Here is an 18,648-nt window from a genome sequence, read left to right as displayed (position 1 = left end):
AGCTTGGAATGTGATTTGCAAGGAAAAGACTTGAAGCATAAGAGGAGTAGTGCAAGAGGAGCTGGAGGATATGACTCTTCTGCTTATTGGCATCAGTTTGAAGGTAACAAGTCGTTACCTTGACCTTCTATCTTTCTAGATCTCTTTATGTTGAATATTAAGGCTTTTTCTTGTATATATCTTGACCATTTTCGAGTGTGAGCTAGGATTTGAAGTTGCAACTTCAGATCTGAGCTTATTTTGGTCTCTATAGCTATAAAGTCTTCAGTTTTAGTAAGTACTAGGTGTGAGACCCATGTATTACATGGGTTTAATTAAAAAAAAAAACAAATATAAAATTTTAACAATTTAAAAAGTTTGAATTTATAAAAAAAATGAAAAAAATTTGAATTATTAAAATTAATGAGACTTTAATGTATTGAATACATTACATGTATAAACTCTTTCTAATAAATACTTTATATATATATATATATATATATATATATATATATATTACCTTACACATTAAATGGAATTTTAATTTAATAAAATAAAAAATACAATAAATGACAAGTGGAAAATAGAAATTTTAAAAATTCTATAAAATGCCATGTGTCCAAATGAATGAGAAGATGACATGTGGCAAAAAAACCTTCATTTATTATAGGAGGTGAACCCTTCCTTTTGAGTTAAACCCCATTATAAGCTTGGATTTGACAATCTAAGCCTTTAGAGCCTTGCATGCACGTAAAGTTTGCAACTTTACGTGATAAACATGCATTGGGAAACCTGATCTGCAGTATGGAGCTTTGGAATGGCTTAAAAAGCATTTGAACAGAGAAAGGACTGAAGGGATTCGACGAGTTGCATAGTCAACTCGACAAGTTTGATGAAGATTGTCGTGCAAGGATTTCTGCATGGACTCGGCGAGTCAGCTAGGGTTTTCCTGACTTTTAGATATGCATAAACTCAACGAGTTGCAGGGAAACTCGACGAGTCAACGGGGGATTTCACGACTACTCGAGTTCTAGAAGGACTCGACGAGTCAATGAACTGCACTCGACGAGTCGGGTCAACATAGATTGTTGACCTTGACCATTGACTTGGACTTTGACCAAGGGTTGACTAGTTGACTTATGGGGCATTTTAGTAAATTGGAAATTTATAGAAATGGTCTTATGGTAAATATAGGTGGTGGAGTTCGTGGCCGTGGTTCAAGAGTTTGAGTTTATCACTTTGATTCGACAGTTGAGAGGTGAGTTATCCTCACTATACTAAGGGGTCGAAGGCCCCAATGTCGGCCCATTGGATATGATATCCTAACAGTTGGTATTATGTTGAGTATGATATCCTAACCAATAAACCCTAGAGTATTCTAGATATGAGTTGAGGGTCCGGAAGGCAATCCAAACACACACTGTGGGCCCATGGGTAATCCAGTCTGTAAAGTTGTGGACCCAATACATGTTATTATTTATATATGTGTTATTTGCAGTGTATCGGTATTTTGGGGGAACTCATTAAGCTTTGAGCTTATAGTTTCAGTTTTTGTTTCAGATACATCAGATGATCGCGGGAAGGCAAATGCGTGATCGTACAACTCCTTAGTTTATGACTTGTTTCTGGAATACTCTGATATTATACTATTTTGAAAACAAGTTTTGTAATGATTAATGATTTTGAAAAAGTATAAATGTAGCATGATTTTTATAGGTGTTACAATTGTGGTTTCATTTATTCCTTACTATAACACTATAAGTTTTTTAACATTCATTTTTTTCTCATTAGGATATTGCACTTTAAAATATCTAATAAAATATAACATATTAGTTTCATTTTTAAGATACGCAAAATAAATTTAATGGCCTGTGTTTAGCACGGGTCTCAAAAATTACCTTGTGTGTGTGTGTATATATATATATATATATATATATATATATATATATATATATATATATATATATATTAGTTTATAACCCATGTGAACCACGGTTATAAAATTAATCAAACTTTTGTAGTAAAAACTTAAAATTATTAATAAGTTATTTTAAATAAATTATTAATTTAACAGATATTTTTATTAGTTATGTGAAATTATAATCATTGATTTAAATAAATATATAAAATTAATTTTTAATATATATTAGATATTTTTTATTTGTGAATTAATGAAAACAATAATTTAAAATTTAAAATAGAATCACATTAATGAGGAGGTTTAATAAATTTAAAATGGAAAAATAATAGATTGACAAGTGACAACATATTAATTAAAATGTCGAATATGATGACATATGACAAAAGAGCTACTATTTTATTAATATAGAGAAGAGATATAGTATTTTTTCAAAAAATAAAATATATTTACAAAATTAAAATACACTAGGGTTTTTTGTTTTTGTTTTATGACTAGTGTAGTATATGTCTTCGCCGACATCATCTGTCTCGCTCTCGCACACATAAATTTGTCTCGCTCTCGTCTATCGCACACAACACACAACACACAACACTCGTCTCTCTTATCAATCGCCCATAATCACGTTCGCACCGCAATCGGCAACACCTTCAATCGCCGATAAGCGGTTCGATAACATATAAATATACAAGCGTAGGTATTTTTCTACTCAATTTGTTGTCGTTCTCTCATTTGGTAGTCACATGCATATACATATATATGCGTTAAACGAACACTGTTTTCTTAATTGGGTTTGAAGGTAGCTTTGCGCTTTGGTGTCTGTAGTTTCTTAGTTTCTGTATATATGTTTCCTTTCTTTGTTAGTTTGCGCCGACAGCATGCACCAGTGCTGTTTGTGCTCACAGTTATGCCTCTGTTTGTTAGGTTTCGGTTGGAATCGTTTGTATTATTGTATACTTCCTTATCTACAATCGAGATTCTATGGAGTGTGTGGAAATTATTTGTTAGTATTAGATTTGGAGTTTCTGTTTGTTGTTCTAACTTTTGCGTATTTATAAAGCTTGTACTTGGAGACTCTGTTCATGCCTAATCTTAATTGCGGATTCGAAGCTTACTTGACAGTGTTTTTGCTGTTGAAAATTGGATAATGGTTGTGGTGAAAGTGGAGTTAGATTAGGGCTCGTAAGAAATGTTGATACATGGGATGTTGCAATGCATGAAAATGTATGCCATGGTTTTAGAGGCGTTTGTACTATGCGTGTTGCCTTTTGATAGTGATTGCCTCAGAGTTGAAAGAATCAAATTAAATAATCACTTAACAAAGGTTAATATAGGCACATACTGACATACATATATCGGTATCTGATTATTTTGACCTAAAATAATTACTTTTGTCAAAACTATCAAAATTTCAACCACCCCTTACCCTTCTGCGTTTGTTTCATAAGATCAAACAAGTTGTAAACTTGTAATGCTTAGGTGATTATTATTTTGCTTATTTATTTTACATACACTTAAACTATGCATATGAATCTTTGAAAAGAGTAACTCTTCTTAATGCTGTTTTCTATTGGTATTCATTGTATGTTAAGCAGTATGAATACCTGCTCTGGAGCTATCATGGGTTCCCTTCAACAGCCTGTATGGATTAAGGAATCAACATTCCTCCCAAAAAGACCTGGTTTCACTAAGTTTCCACATCAGCTGAATCTTGGATCACTCAAGCCATATAAATCATCTAAAATTGAAGCTAGCTTGGTTACTGGAAAGCCATCCACCACTTCTGTCCCAGTCACAGTTGTTGAAGGAGGTAATTAGTCATTAATTGTTGCACCTAAAGAAGAGATCTATAGTGATATTTATTTAAGAGCCCAAATAAATTAATAACTTAACTATAATATATTATAAATCAGAATATATATAAAAGTAAATATTTGAGGATATCGAAGGAAGCTCTTTACCAAAATTGGTAAGAAGTGCTTGCAAGAATATCTAGATCTGCAGACATTGAGTAAATTACATTTTTGTCCCCCGAGTTTTGCTGATTTTTTGCAATTTTTGTCTTACTTGGAACAGTGACCAAATTGCAAAGATAAGCTGAACCAAGGGACCAAAAAGTAATTTATTAGTAAATTAAAATTTTTGTCCCTGAGTTTAGCTGTGGTATTCTAACCATTTTTGTCTTCGTTTGAATTATTCTACCGGTGTGAAGAAGCCTAATCTAACAAAATAATTATTTAATAGTTAAATAACAATTATTTATAAAAAAAACCTGAAAATGGTATAACAAGGACCAAAAGTTACAAAAATCTCAAATACAGACCAAAATTGCAAGAGATATTTTTTGGGACCAAAGTTACAAAGAGCGGTTAAACTCAGGGACCAAAAATGTAACCGACTCAAATTTCTCCATTTTTAATGATTTTAAAGTTGATGGAATATATCTGTTTATAATGGAATGAAGATGAATGAAATTTGACTTGTGTAGGTGATGGAAATGGGTTTGTTGACCATGAACTGAGTAATGTTGACCCTGAAGTTAGTGCAATAATATACAATGAAAAGCAACGTCAGTTTAGAAGCTTGGAGCTTATTGCATCAGAAAACTTCACATCCAGAGCTGTTATGGAAGCAGTTGGCTCTTGCCTTACAAACAAATATTCTGAAGGACTTCCTGGAAAAAGGTCAATACATAAATAATATATATATTTTTTCTAATAATGTTTAATTGTTTATAATATACATTAATTTGCAGATACTATGGTGGAAATGAGCACATTGATGAACTAGAAACTCTTTGCCAAAAGAGGGCATTAGCAGCATTTCATTTGGATGAAGAAAAATGGGGTGTAAATGTTCAACCATTATCTGGTTCCCCTGCTAATTTTGAGGTCTATACAGCCATTCTCAACCCTCATGACCGAATAATGGTGCGTTGTGTATTTTTTATTTTTTATTTTTTAATATTATATTCAGATGGATATTAGTTTAAAAAAAAAAAAAAACTCAGGGGCTGGACTTGCCTCATGGAGGACACTTGTCTCATGGATTCATGACACCAAAAAGACGGGTTTCAGGAACATCCATATATTTTGAATCTATGCCTTATCGTCTTGATGAATCTACAGGTGTTATAATCTGTCTATCTTTCTTTTCCAACAAAATATAATATTTTTATATTAATGTAATGTTTAGTTTTTTTATTTTCCATATGATAGGCCTGGTTGATTATGATATGCTTGAGAAAACTGCTACCTTATTTAGACCAAAACTTATAATTGCTGGTGCTAGTGCTTACCCCCGAGATTTTGACTATCCTCGTATGAGAAAGGTATACCTTTTTTGAATGTTGACTTTAAAATGTTGAGTATTTTTTTTTTCTTTCTTATATAATAATGACATGTATGATTGTTGCACTCGAAAAGATTGCAGATAGTGTTGGTGCTTTTCTGATGATGGATATGGCTCATATTAGTGGACTTGTTGCTGCTTCTGTGGTTGGGAATCCTTTTGATTACTGTGATATTGTCACCACCACAACACACAAGGTAGGTAATGGTAAATATTGCATTTGCTGCTGACTGAGTTGATAAAAAATTCATAGTTTTATGGTCAAAGTATGTTGTGCTTTTCTGTGTTTTGCTCTTACACATCATATAAAAGTTGCTTATTCCATTCTATTATTACCTTACTTATTCAATTCCATTCCATCATGTTTCCAGTCTCTGAGAGGGCCTAGAGGCGGCATGATATTCTTCAAGAAAGATCCTGTTTTAGGCATCGAATTAGAATCCGCCATCAATAATGCTGTTTTCCCAGGTTTGCAGGTTAGTTCCACTCTCTTTCCTTTTTTTTTTTTTTTTTCCCAACTTTTTCATTAATCCTTTTTCTTTTAACTAATTAAAAAAAATAAAAAATAACAGGGTGGTCCACATAACCATACAATAGGAGGACTTGCGGTTTGCCTGAAGCATGCTCAGTCTCCAGAGTTCAAGGCCTACCAGAACCAGGTCTTTTTCTTTACATTTTATCTTTTTTTTTTTACATTTAATATTTTCAATAACATAACATAACATGGTTGCAGGTTGTTTCTAATTGTCGAGCTCTTGCTAAAAGATTGATGGAGTTGGGCTACACATTGGTTTCTGGTGGAAGTGATAACCACTTGGTTCTTGTGGATCTGAGGCCATTAGTAAGTTATTTTTTCTTTCAAAATAATAATAATAAACGAGGCTAAAATTGTAAAAACTTGGTTTCATTGATAACTCCTTTCTGTATCAAGTCAAAAAGAAATACCCCCCCCCCCCCCCCACCCATATATAGTTTACTGGATTAATTCTATTCCTCATAAGTACCATTGAAAATGTAAGGTATTGCTTATATTATAGCATCCTACTTTGAAATTTTTATCCAATTTCTTTAAAAAATTGGACAGAAATTTCAAAGTATGATGCATTAATAAGAAAAAAAAAACAAAATAGAAAGAACAGAAAGTAGGATAGAAATAAATAAGCTATTTCTTGTATTTAACTCCAACCCAAATTGTATAAATGCAGGGTCTTGATGGTGCTAGGGTAGAGAAAATTCTAGACATGGCTTCCATCACCTTGAACAAGAACTCCGTACCTGGTATATTTTTTTTGTATTTCCTCCTCCAACTTTGATCTTATTTACAAAACAACCCCTGGGGTGTAAAAGAAAAAGAAATGGTCAAGGTCTTGAGTCTTAGTACTAACATTGTTTTGATTTAAATGTTGTAGGTGACAAAAGCGCACTGGTGCCAGGTGGCATACGGATTGGGTCGCCAGCTATGACGACACGTGGGTTCACAGAAAATGAATTTGTTTATATTGCTGAGTTAATTCACGAAGGGGTGCAACTCACACGTGAGATAAAACAAGCTGTGACTGGTGGGTCAAAGGTACAAGATTTTATCAAGTATGTAGCTTCTTCAGATTTTGGTTTCACGGGTCAAGTTTCGGATCTCAGAAAGAGAGTTGAGGTACTCACAACTCAATTCCCGATCCCCGGTTTGTAAAAATTGTCTTGTAGGAAAAATGTCATAAATTGGTTGAAGTTGGATGTGTTGGTTTTTTAAGAATGTTGAGATGTTTTTAATCAAAAGATTTTGTAACTTGAAAAGATCATGTAAGTTGTAACCTGTGGAGGGAGGGAGGTAGGCTCATGTTGTGGGTATTGGTTGGTCCTAAGTAGACCTGCTAAATCGTATGGTTGAATAAATTTGACACTAACCTTACAGGTTTAATTTAATGTTGTGTCAACCTGTTTATTTAAACATATTGCAATCTTTTACCAAAACCTGTTTATTTTGGGTTAGCATTTCATTGTTAGTTTTTGTCTAACTTGAGTTCTAAGAGATCTTGTTTGGAGGACTTGTTACTGGGGGTTTGAAAAGAGTCTAGGCTGAATTTGGCAAGCCAAGAACTAAAATTGGGCTGATGGTCTGGCCGCTTTGGTCCTTTTATTTGTCCAGGGTTAAGAGTTTGTAAATTAATAGTGTAACGTATAGATTACTTGTATATTATTAATGTATAATATCTTTTAATAAGCGTTACCTTTGGAATTAATAGATATCAAGCATTGTAGACAAAGGGAATAATTAATTGGAAATATAAAGTGTTAACCTAGGGACGTCTATTGTATTTCATGTAGACCTGTCACATTGACGTATTTGGAGCAAATCATCCTTTTATCCAAGCCTTTTAAAAAAATAAAAACATACCTGTTCTGCTCCAATAACCTTCAGGGTCTTGAACAGTCAAGTCCGATCCATTAACCCGACCTTTTTACAATATTGAAATTTCAAATCATATTTTAGACATCGAGTTGCAGATTATGTTGTCGTGTATATTAGGGTGAACATTTGGACTAGAACGAATCGGCTTTTGGACCGGTTTTGTCTCGGAGAATATTGTGGACTGTCATGAGACTTGGGTCCTGGTCCAGGTCTGTTTTTTTTTGTTCTTGGACACGGTTAGACCGGTTTAACTTTAATGCATACAATACAAGTTGTTAAAACGCGCTTTTGGGTTGATACAACTCGTTAAAACGAATATGTTATTCGGTTTGATACGTTACAAGTCATTAAAATAAATATGTTTTTTGGGTTTAATACGATGCAGTTCGTAAAAACGAATATGTTTCTGTTTCTCGTACTCGTCGGACCGGTCAAATATTGATTGTTTATATCATTTGTTTGAACTTTGAGTCAAATAAATTAATGACTTTATCATATTTCATGCATAACTAATCTAACTTTATCTATAATATTATAACTCACAAAATTAAATTTTCAACTAAAAGCATCTAACATATAAATCAAGTTCATCAACAAAAGTTAACAAGCTTAACACAAACATACAAAAGTAATTAACGTAACACCAAAATAGTTTAAAATTTAAAATCAATCTAACAAACAAACGTCATAATGTAATCTTTCATTGACCCATTTCCCATATCATTGTCATTTAAATCTAACATGTTTAAAACTTGTGCAATCTCTACATAAAAACAAAATGAAAATGTAGTTTGTTTTTAATAAAAAGTAATAATTGAAAAATTGAAATAATTCAATTTTGAAATCCCAATATTGAAGGATTGTAACTCATTGAATATAATACAAAAAACAACAAAATATAGTCTAAGTTCATCTACAAACTCTAAATTATATGTTGGAAAAAACAACATATCAACCGATTTAAAAGGTTTGAGGTATGCTTGTTTAAAAAAAGTCACAAAATACAAAATTTAAATTTTTTGCTGAAAAACTGAAATATTTTAACTTTGATATCCCAACCTTGAAGGATTGTAACTCATTGAATATAACTCTAAAAATAACAAAACTATAGTCTAAACTTATCTACAAACTCTAAACTACATGTTGGAAAAAATCGCATTTCAATCCGACTTAAAACAAATGAGAAATGATCGTTTAAAAGAATTTCACAGATCACAAAAGTTTAAATTTCTTACCGAAAAGTTGAAATATTTCAGTTTTGATATCCCAACTTTGAAGGATTGTAATTAATTGAATATAACTCCAAAAATAACAAAATTATAGTCTAAAATCATCTACAAACTCTAAATTACACGTTTGAAAAAACCGAATGTCAATCCAATTTAAAACGAATGAGATATGCTTGTTTAAAGAATTTCACAGAATACACAATTTTAAATCACGTTTAAAACCGATTTTACCCAGAACCGGCTGTACCTAGAACTGACAATGGGTCGATCTGGGTTGGGTTTGGGTTCAACCAATTTATTAATTGGGTTGAAGATTTCAACCCAACCCAACCTATTTATTTAAATAGGTTAATATTTCCAATCTAATCGAACATTTCAAATAAATAGGTTGTTACCGAGTTGACCATTTAAAATAAAAATAAATATATAAATTAACTAAAGATTACACCACTTAAACTAGTTATAGACGTAAATAAAATCTCAAAGTACAATTATAATTTACATATACAAAGAAATTGTTCAAATAACATTAAACAAATGTAATTTCTAAGTGATTTTGGAGAGTGGCTAGTATTGTTGGTGATAAGAAAAAAGATAGGAATTAGGATTCCATTTTTTTAAACATAAATAATAATACACACATTGAAATATATAAACTAATATTATTACATGATACTGTTTAAATAATTATTAAATTAAATACAAATTAAAGTTAAATGAGTTGGTGAGTTGAAAATATGTTGATAATTTTTACCCGATCCAACGTATTTAATTAAATGGGTTAGACGGGTTGACCCGTTTGACTTAAATGGGTTGAAAATATCAACCCAACCTGCTAATTTTGGGTTGGGTTCGGGTTAGGTTGGTGGGTTGAATCAATTTTTGCCAGCTCTAGCTGTACCATACCGGCAAAAAAACCAGACTGGATTTGATCAAATCCTAGAAACGAGAACCGGCCTGGGGGTCCAAAAAAATGTCCAGGTATAGGTCCGATTCGCTCCGATTCACTGGTTCGGTCCGATATACGGCTCAAAATGCTCACCCATAGTGTGTGTGTGTGTGTGTATATATATATATATATATATATATATATATATATATATATATATATATATATATATATATATATATATATAGGGTCCGATTCCGGTGAGGACTGCGATAACAATTCTTAACCATCCATTTAGACAATGACACAAATGTTAAACCCAAACACTTGACCGTAGTGCGTTCGCATGCGACCTACGTTCGTAATAACTAATACGAACACAAGTATTTAATCACGTGTGACGAACGTTCATGGAACGTCATCTAAGTGTAGTGTGTGTTTTTTTAATTTTTTTTATCATTTTCATTTATTTATTTATAAATTTCGTTAAAAGAAAAAAAATTCAAAATAATAATAATAAAATAAATAGATATATACTCGGTTTAAATGTTTTTAACATTTTTCTTTCATTTTTAAATTTTTTCGTTTCTTTATATATATATATATATATATATATATATATATATATATATATATATATATATATATATAGAGAGAGAGAGAGAGAGAGAGAGAGAGAGAGAGAGAGAGAGGATCATATGTAATTAAACAAATAATGTTGATCTTTACTTCGAGGAATATGGGCTTGACTGTTGAATGTTTCGACGACTCTCCCTCGAAAACTACGCGAATTGTCATTAATGTGGATTGAATCTTCTGTTACTTCAATCAATAAACAAGCGGGTAACATCTCTTTTTCAGGAGGTCAAACACGAGCCATTTTTAGTGATGATGTTTAGAAGAAGACGAACAATAAGAAAGTTAAGAGAATCGAATTAAGAAGATTTAAATGGGGTGAATAATAAATATGGATGATGATATTTATAGTTGAAAATTGAGGGTTTAAAATTTGAAATTTTGAAAAAAAAGGTTATATATTTTGCACATAAGACATTTTTTTGAAAAGGAATGTGAGTTAATGGGTAAAAAAAGAAAATCGTTTCTCTCTCATCGGTGAAATATCACTGAGTTGTCGAGCCGAGCTCGACATGCCTCAGCCTCGGCCTCGGCCTCGGCCTGGTGTTCGCCAAAAATGCTGAATAAGATGCCGAAGCCACTCCGAATAGCCTAATAAATAAAGATCATTGGTTGCCCCTTGTCAAATTCTAAAGAGTTTTTTTCACATATAATTTTGTGATTTGCTTGAATAAATTTAATTCCACATGTTTTTTTAAGGATTTCATAAATTAAAATGTCATATAGTATTAATGTGTGTATATATATATATATATATATATATATATATATATATATATATATATATATATATATATATATATATATATATATATATATATATAAAGTATTAAATTCATCTTAATAAATAAATATCATTTGTTGCCAATTGTTAATTTTTCATGAGTTTTACTACAAATAATTTTATGGGTTTTTTTAATAAAATTATTTATATATATAAAGTATTAAATATGATAAAAATAGAAAATATTTATATATGTAAAGTATTAAACTTATCTTAATAAATAATGATCATTTTGTTATCCATTGTCAAATTCTCAAGAATTTTGCCACATGTAATTTTGTGTGTTTTTTTTTTCTAAATTAAAATATCATATAATAGTAATATTTATACAAGAAAAATATTAAATATGATAATAAATGGAAAATATCTATTCTAATAAATAAAAACAAATTCTATCATTTGTCACATTCTCATGTATTTTGATACATAAATTTATGATTAATTCTCAGACATTAATTTCCACTTGTCATTTTGTAATAACTTTAATTTTCTTAATTTGCTATTTTGGTTTTTAGGTTATAGAAAATAATAATGTGTTATTAATTTGCTTCCTTATATTTTCATATTTTAATATATTTCTTTCTATATATAATTCAAATATGCATATTTCTTTCAAACTTTATTATCATTCTAGGCAAAAATTGTCTACATAAGAAAAATAATCAAATTTTATTGTTTTCATTGATAAAACTAAAATATGATCAAAATATAATTATTTTATTTATAGTTGTTTTATTAGTATAAATTAAATTATTTATCTATTCATCACTTTATTTGTATTTATTTTGAAACTTTATTTTAAAAAAATAACTAATGTTCATACTTTTATATTCAACGTTTTCTTTAACAAAATACTTAATATTTATATTTTACTGGTTGTGAAACCCGTATGTTATACGGGTTGGATAAAAAAAAAATGAAGGTTTAAACAAAAATTTATTTAAATTTGAAATTTAAAATTTGAATTTAAAAGGAAATATATTAAATACTATATGAGTTGTAATATTTTAATTTATTGGTTATTTTTAATTAAAACAATTATTAATTAAAGTGAAAATATGATGTGTTAATTAATAAAGATAAAAAAAAGAAAATAACAAATGAAAAAAATATTTATTAAAAAATACCACAAAATGACAAGTACAAAAACTATTGATATGTGTTAAAAAAAATTTTATAACTTTTTTTTTTAATTTAATATTTTAAAATATGAAAAATAGTTATTTTACAATATTCCTTTTCTTGGTGATTATCCCATTTTTTTCGTGGGCTTCTACTATCGTTGACTATTAAATTATCCCAATAGCTGATTCCTTTGATTTCGCTTTATCTTTTATCCCATCCCGAGATTCGTTCCCTTATATTGGTTTGGTACGTATCCGAGCTATTTGATTTCTATCAAACTCCAAAGATTCTTGGTATGTGAATTCTCTCCGGGTTTTGATAATTTTTCTCTTGTTATCTATCTGGGTCCTATAAAAACTCAATTCTAGTTTAATTCTCAGAGAATAGTTCGTTCAACTTGACTCTGGTAAGCTTTCTCATATGTGGATCTTGCTTGCGGTTTGTTTGTTGAGATGAATTTTTGCAGATATAAATAGGGATTTCGTGTTATCAATTTAGATATTACTCTTCAGACTGGGAATTCATCTTTGAATGTCAATTTTGGAGTTTTAATTAGTCAAATTGGTGTGTATTTGTGAACATAGTAATGCATCTTTGACTTCTGGATTCTGTATATTTTTATGATAATTTTTGGTTCTTGCTATATGCATATGTATGTAATAATCTGCGTGGTTTGATCACTAGTTCGTGCTGTGAACATTTTTCTGAAAAAGAAGTAGGTTTAGATATTTTTTTTAGATGTCAAACGGGCTACTCTTTACTTCTCCCGAATTGATTTGATCACTCAAAATCTGCTTTAAACATATGTTTATGTGGCTTTTAGTGCAAATCGTTAGTCAAGTTTTAATTAATTATGATGTTTCTTGGATCATTCAAACGATCATGAAATCAGAATCTTTGCTCAATAGTATGTGTTATATGGTTTGAGGATTATCGTTTCTTCTTATCCATTTGGATCTTCATTCCATTCCCAGAAGCAAGCTACCCTTGAACTTCTTGGATTGTTAAATCTTGAACTTTTAAATTGACGGAGGTTTCCGCCCAACTTTATGAAAAACCACTCTCTAATTTAATTCGCATTATCGGTTTAACTTTTAAATGAAATTATGTTCATCCATGTGCTTCGAGGTGTAGGAATTGCAGCACGTTTAGAGACTAAATGTGGGTGGTTTTTTAATAAACACGGGTGTCTTTTTTCTGGTTCTTTTTCCAAAACAGAGATCTGAAATACATACAAGTAATTAATCAACAATAACAACATCCTTACGTTTCAGCCTTTCTTGAAATAAGCTTTTGATTTCTTGAATTTTCCCTTTGTTTAATTTAAACTCTTCAATTTCAATTTTAATTGCAGGGAATCAAAGTCTTTAAGGTGCAATGGCCGTTACTACTAAACAAATGTCATTGATTGTGGGAGCCCTTGGCACCTTGTCCTTCATATTTGGTGTTATTGCTGAAAACAAGAAGGCATTCTTCTTTGTTTTAATATATTCATAAAATCTCAATAGGCCATTAGCATAAAACAAGGAAAAACTATATATTTTTTGTACTTCCATGATATTTATGATGAAAATTTCTTTATGCAGCCTGCATCTGGAACTCCAATAACAGGAAAAGACGTAGTTATCTGCAAGTATCCAGCGGACCCCACAGTTGCCTTGGGGTATCTATCATTTGGGTTTCTTGTTGCCTCAACATTGGCTGGAGGGTTATCTCTATTTTACCCTTACAAAGGGAAGTCAATCCCATGGCCCGCATTGTTTCAAAGCACAAGTTTCTTTGTATTTTTCCTTATAGCTTTGTAAGTACACATCACCCTAATCTTACACCTTACTTCCATATTAAAAATTAAAACCATTAATCAATAGCAACATTTTTATAAATTTTGTGACATGTGCACAGGGGTTCAACTGGATTGGCAGCTACAATGCTGTTGTGGCCCACGATAACAGAACACAAACACCTTGTGAGTAATGTCCATTATAACCTTGAAACAAGCTGCCCTACAGCCAAAACAGGGTTGCTTGGTGGAGGTGCTTTTTTAGCTCTTGATTCGGCTCTTTTCTGGTTGGTTTCACTTATGTTGGCTGATAATGCAAGAGAAGACTACTTTGATGATGTTAAAGGAGCTGATGGTGTCACCACTGATTATGATGATGCTGATGCAGTCATCAAGGGCAGTGCTTAAAACTTAAAAATAGTTGCTTTGTTCTGTTTAAATGTGTTTCCCATTAAGTGGAGTTTATTTTATGATTTAAAAAATGCAAAGTAAAGGTGGTCTGATTTGAACACTGTAAATAGAATCTTTATGATATCTATTGGTGAAAAACATGTCTATGGATAAATTTCGGATGCAAAACTATCGCTAGCGCTTTCTCAATGATGAATTTCCTATTAAAGATTTGGGAAACACCAACCATTTTCTTGGGCTGGAGTGCATTATGTTAACCATGAAATGTTCATTCAGCAACACAAGTTTATAAAAGAAGTTGATCATATTCAAATATAAAATATTAAAAAAAAAATACTTCATAAGGCTGGTAGATTCCGCTGGTTGGTTATGTAGACAAAAAGAAAGATCCATGATGACCATAAGGCACGCGTTGAGGGAGGTTTATTATAGCAATAGGCTCATTCCCAAAGTTGTTAGCATCAACAACTAGTACCTGTGACCATAAAGGAAAAACAACATGTAAAGAGACAACTCGTTACATTTGGGTGTTTATGTAATAATAGAGGGTGTTTAATGGTACATACATAAGAAGTGTCACTGTCTTCATCATGAGCAAAAGTAACAACCCAACCATCATCTTCTTCTACTGCCTTTGGCTTGGCCACAAATGTAGATCCTGTGCAAAAGTTGTTTTTTGGTAACCAATGATACTCCATCTTTACATTTCCTTCACCATCTGTTTCTTCAAAGTATAATTTTGCTAGTCCTCCATATTTAGATTTCCCTGAAAACATATTTTGGATACTTTTTTAGGAACCCTAAACAAATGTAGCTGGAGCATCTCCTTCTGCTACAGGAATGAAAGTAGGTTTCTTCCTTTTTGATTCCATCTTATATGTGTCGGTTTCCACATATCTATTTTTATAATAAAAGCTCCAAATTTGATCTGTGTCTTTAATGAAGTGCAGTAGAACATGAAGCATCCCTTCACCTTCAACCCATACGTTGTCTGTTTTCCCGAATAATGAGATTGTGGATTTTAAACAACCAAATAAGGGATTTGAACCTGCATACAATTTCATTTTTGGATCAAAGTTGAATGACGTGAAATGTCTAGTTGACATTCAATGAATTATACTTAACCATTATTGGATGCCAACTTGGAGTTCATTGGGCATTGAATCTTCAATAAGAAAATGGAAACATTTTTATTCTTAAATAAATGTAATTAAGATTGAAAAAGTTTTCAAGTTCAAAATACAAAACAATTATGCAATCAGTAATTGATTTGAAAAAAGTTAGGATTGAAAAAGTTTCAAGTTCAAAATACATAACTTAGCATAAGAAAATATTGGTGAAAGTACGTATCATATAAAGGAAGTTAAGAAGTAAACACCATTTCTAATGTAAACGCCCTCCGGAAAATCTTCTAGAATTTTGCCTTGACAATAATCAATCTTTATAAGTTCCCCAATCTCCTCAACTGGAGCGAAGTTTTTCTGCAAATAAATAATTTTGACAAGTACCATTGTTAAGTATATGTTAAATGATGCTCAAAAACCCAAACTAACTTGCATACAAGTTGTTTTCTAGTTTTAGGCAACATTTCCTAAAGTATTGCATTAGTAAGGGGAAGTGATTCGTACACAACAATTTTTTGCCGTACGCAACAATTTATGCATTATAAAGTTGTACAATACAACACTTTAAAGCATAAATTGTTGTGTGCGGAGAAAAAGTGTTGTGTACAAATCAGTTCCCATTAGTAAGTGTCACATCCGTTGTCATTTTCTGTTCAAGGCAAACACTGGATCCAAATTTTCATTCATTCTCTCCTTTTTTTCTTTCTCTTATGTTAGAGATCAATTAAGACTTTTGTAACCTTCTAATTAATAACAACACTTTTGTTTCCCTCTTTGGATTTTTACTCAAAATCCGTGTGTTATTTGTTTGAGATTTCATGTGATCTATTATTCACAACACAGAAAAAAGTGGTATGACAATCTATACTCCAAAAAACCCACAATCACATAGTCGACTTTAGTTCATAAACCCTAACATGGTTATTTCTTGGTTGTCTTTCTTCCCAACCATAATCGGTTTTTGTAAACCTTACAAAGAGCTTTCCGTAATCGATTTTACTCTCTCTCTCTCTCTCTCTCTCTATATATATATATATATATATATATATATATATATATGATATAGATCCGGTAAGAAATTTTTTTTGGTAGGAAGGTAAGAAACTTTTTTTCTACATACTTTTCTGACGAACAAAAAAAAAAAAATGAATCACTAGATGAATAAAAAATAACATGATTCACCAAAAAAAAATCTCAAAAAAACACACCGATGATTCATTTATACAATGATTTCGTTGTTATTCACTAAAATTGTCATAAAAGTGAATTTTTTCTTAATTTACTTAAAAATGAATCATGAAGATGTTTTTTTGGGAATTTTTTCTTGTGAATCATCTTACCTTTGAATCATCTAATGATTCATTTTGTATGTTCACTAAAAAAATATGTAGAAAAAAAACTTCTTACCTTCCTACCAAATTTTTCTTCTTATTTGATCTTGACTATATATATATATATATATACACACACACACACACACACACACACACATACATACTATACTTCCTTACCCTAATCGATTTTTTCACACTCTGAATTTCTTACGTGCTAAATAATTTTTATCCTATAAAGTTACACCCTATTTTCAATTTTCTTTTTAACCTTTTACAAGTTATAAATCGACTTATTTCATGAATTCCATGAAGTACGATCTTCCACCTTTGGATTGTGACATCGGGTTTTCTCTAAGAAAATGTTATGAGAGCTCTTTTGGCTCAAGTTAACTATGATGATACATTGGATTTGGAGGGAGGTAAAGCTCAAACTCCTTGGACTGAAGATAAGAAAATGAAAGATCGATCACTACCTAAAACCGCTTAGGAATGATTCTTCAAGAAGTACTCATGGATATGTTTTAGGAAGGATCGTTACCTAAAACCGCTTCGCATTGTAAAATGACCACTAAATGATAGGTTGTAAGCTATATACTTGAAACTTTTCTATTGAATTTGTTAATTAAGGGGATTTATGATGATAGTTTGCTCATAAGAGCTGTAACACCTGTTTTCTAAAGTGGATCAACTAAAGACTTACTGAGATCAAAGATGGGGTTTTTAGGAAAAACCTGTGTCACAACATGGGACATAGGTTACCACGATCTGCAATAGTTGTATACGTTGATCCTGTAATGTTATATTTAAATTTATAATTTAAGTATTTTATACAAATTGTTCAAAAGTGTAGTTTTAAAATAATAATGGTTTACATCTAACAATATATTAAAAATAATAAATTAAGTATAATATGTTAAAAGTTAAAAAAACATAACTTTATAATTAGAAGTAAATATATTATTTTAATATTGAAATCCCTTTTATAATAAAAGAATAGTTTTAACCTCCATTTGTCAAGTGTTATTCTCATACAACACCCTCATTAATATTATGTTATTTGTTATGTAGATATATTAGTCAACTCACTTCAAAATTTAAATTTACATTTTCTAATTATATGTTAATTTTGAAGTTATAACAACTTTAAAAAATTTGATATATCTCTTAATTAATAATTAATAATTTATTTAAAATTATTTATTTAAAATCATTGATTAATAATTATTAAATTTTATTATGAATGTTTAATTAATTTTGTAACCGTGGTTAAAGAAAGATAAATTCGATACATGTCGTCTTGTGATTAATCGTGAAATGAGTTTTCCCGCCTAAACTCTTAGACATATGTTTATCCTCGTTCATTTGTATACTCTTCAATTGATTTTCCATATATAATCCCCATTAATCGGGGACTAATTGATTTTAAATCCATGTGATCCATTTGTATACTCTCCAATCGATTTTTCAACCACTGAAATAAAGATATATATTGTATCGACTTAAACATCCTATAATGGACTATCACAATAAAATTTGTTTGACTTTTCTGTTAAGCAATAATATTTGTTTTATTATCTGCAAAAGAAGACGATAGTCCATTTAATAATATCCACAAATTAGATGAAATCATGTTATTAGCATCTTTCCTAGCTAGTCTACCTAAATGATTCAGTCATAAGGC

General features: G+C 30.6%; 2 protein-coding genes across 5 annotated transcripts; both read left to right on the top strand.

The window, feature by feature from the left end:
* The first annotated feature begins 2,417 nt into the window (after window positions 1-2,417).
* On the top strand, window positions 2,418-7,168 carry LOC145034780 (serine hydroxymethyltransferase 3, chloroplastic-like). 2 transcript variants are annotated; one of them, XM_078983287.1, is made up of 12 exons: window positions 2,418-2,590; window positions 3,493-3,707; window positions 4,386-4,581; window positions 4,653-4,827; window positions 4,908-5,025; window positions 5,116-5,228; window positions 5,323-5,445; window positions 5,620-5,724; window positions 5,821-5,907; window positions 5,982-6,089; window positions 6,454-6,526; window positions 6,658-7,168. In XM_078983287.1, exons 2-12 carry the CDS (start codon window positions 3,494-3,496, stop codon window positions 6,933-6,935), a joined length of 1,590 nt encoding a protein of 529 aa, XP_078839413.1. In that variant the 5' UTR covers window positions 2,418-2,590; window position 3,493; the 3' UTR covers window positions 6,936-7,168. The 2 variants fall into 2 exon arrangements, with proteins under 2 accessions (XP_078839413.1, XP_078839412.1); XM_078983286.1 differs by having other exon boundaries at window positions 2,419-2,594.
* A 5,290-nt stretch (window positions 7,169-12,458) lies between these two features.
* On the top strand, window positions 12,459-14,698 carry LOC145034779 (keratin-associated protein (DUF1218)). Of its 3 annotated transcripts, none has more exons than XM_078983285.1 (4): window positions 12,459-12,564; window positions 13,673-13,785; window positions 13,905-14,119; window positions 14,221-14,698. In XM_078983285.1, exons 2-4 carry the CDS (start codon window positions 13,696-13,698, stop codon window positions 14,504-14,506), a joined length of 591 nt encoding a protein of 196 aa, XP_078839411.1. In that variant the 5' UTR covers window positions 12,459-12,564; window positions 13,673-13,695; the 3' UTR covers window positions 14,507-14,698. The 3 variants fall into 3 exon arrangements, with proteins under 3 accessions (XP_078839411.1, XP_078839409.1, XP_078839410.1); XM_078983283.1 differs by having other exon boundaries at window positions 12,467-12,611; XM_078983284.1 differs by lacking the exon at window positions 12,459-12,564 and adding an exon at window positions 12,574-12,724.
* Window positions 14,699-18,648: the final 3,950 nt, after the last annotated feature.

This window comes from Lactuca saligna, chromosome 3 (assembly GCF_052625555.1).
Source record: "Lactuca saligna cultivar CGN05327 chromosome 3, ASM5262555v1, whole genome shotgun sequence".
NCBI lineage: Eukaryota > Viridiplantae > Streptophyta > Magnoliopsida > Asterales > Asteraceae > Lactuca > Lactuca saligna.
This window is presented reverse-complemented; position numbering and strand designations above follow the sequence as displayed.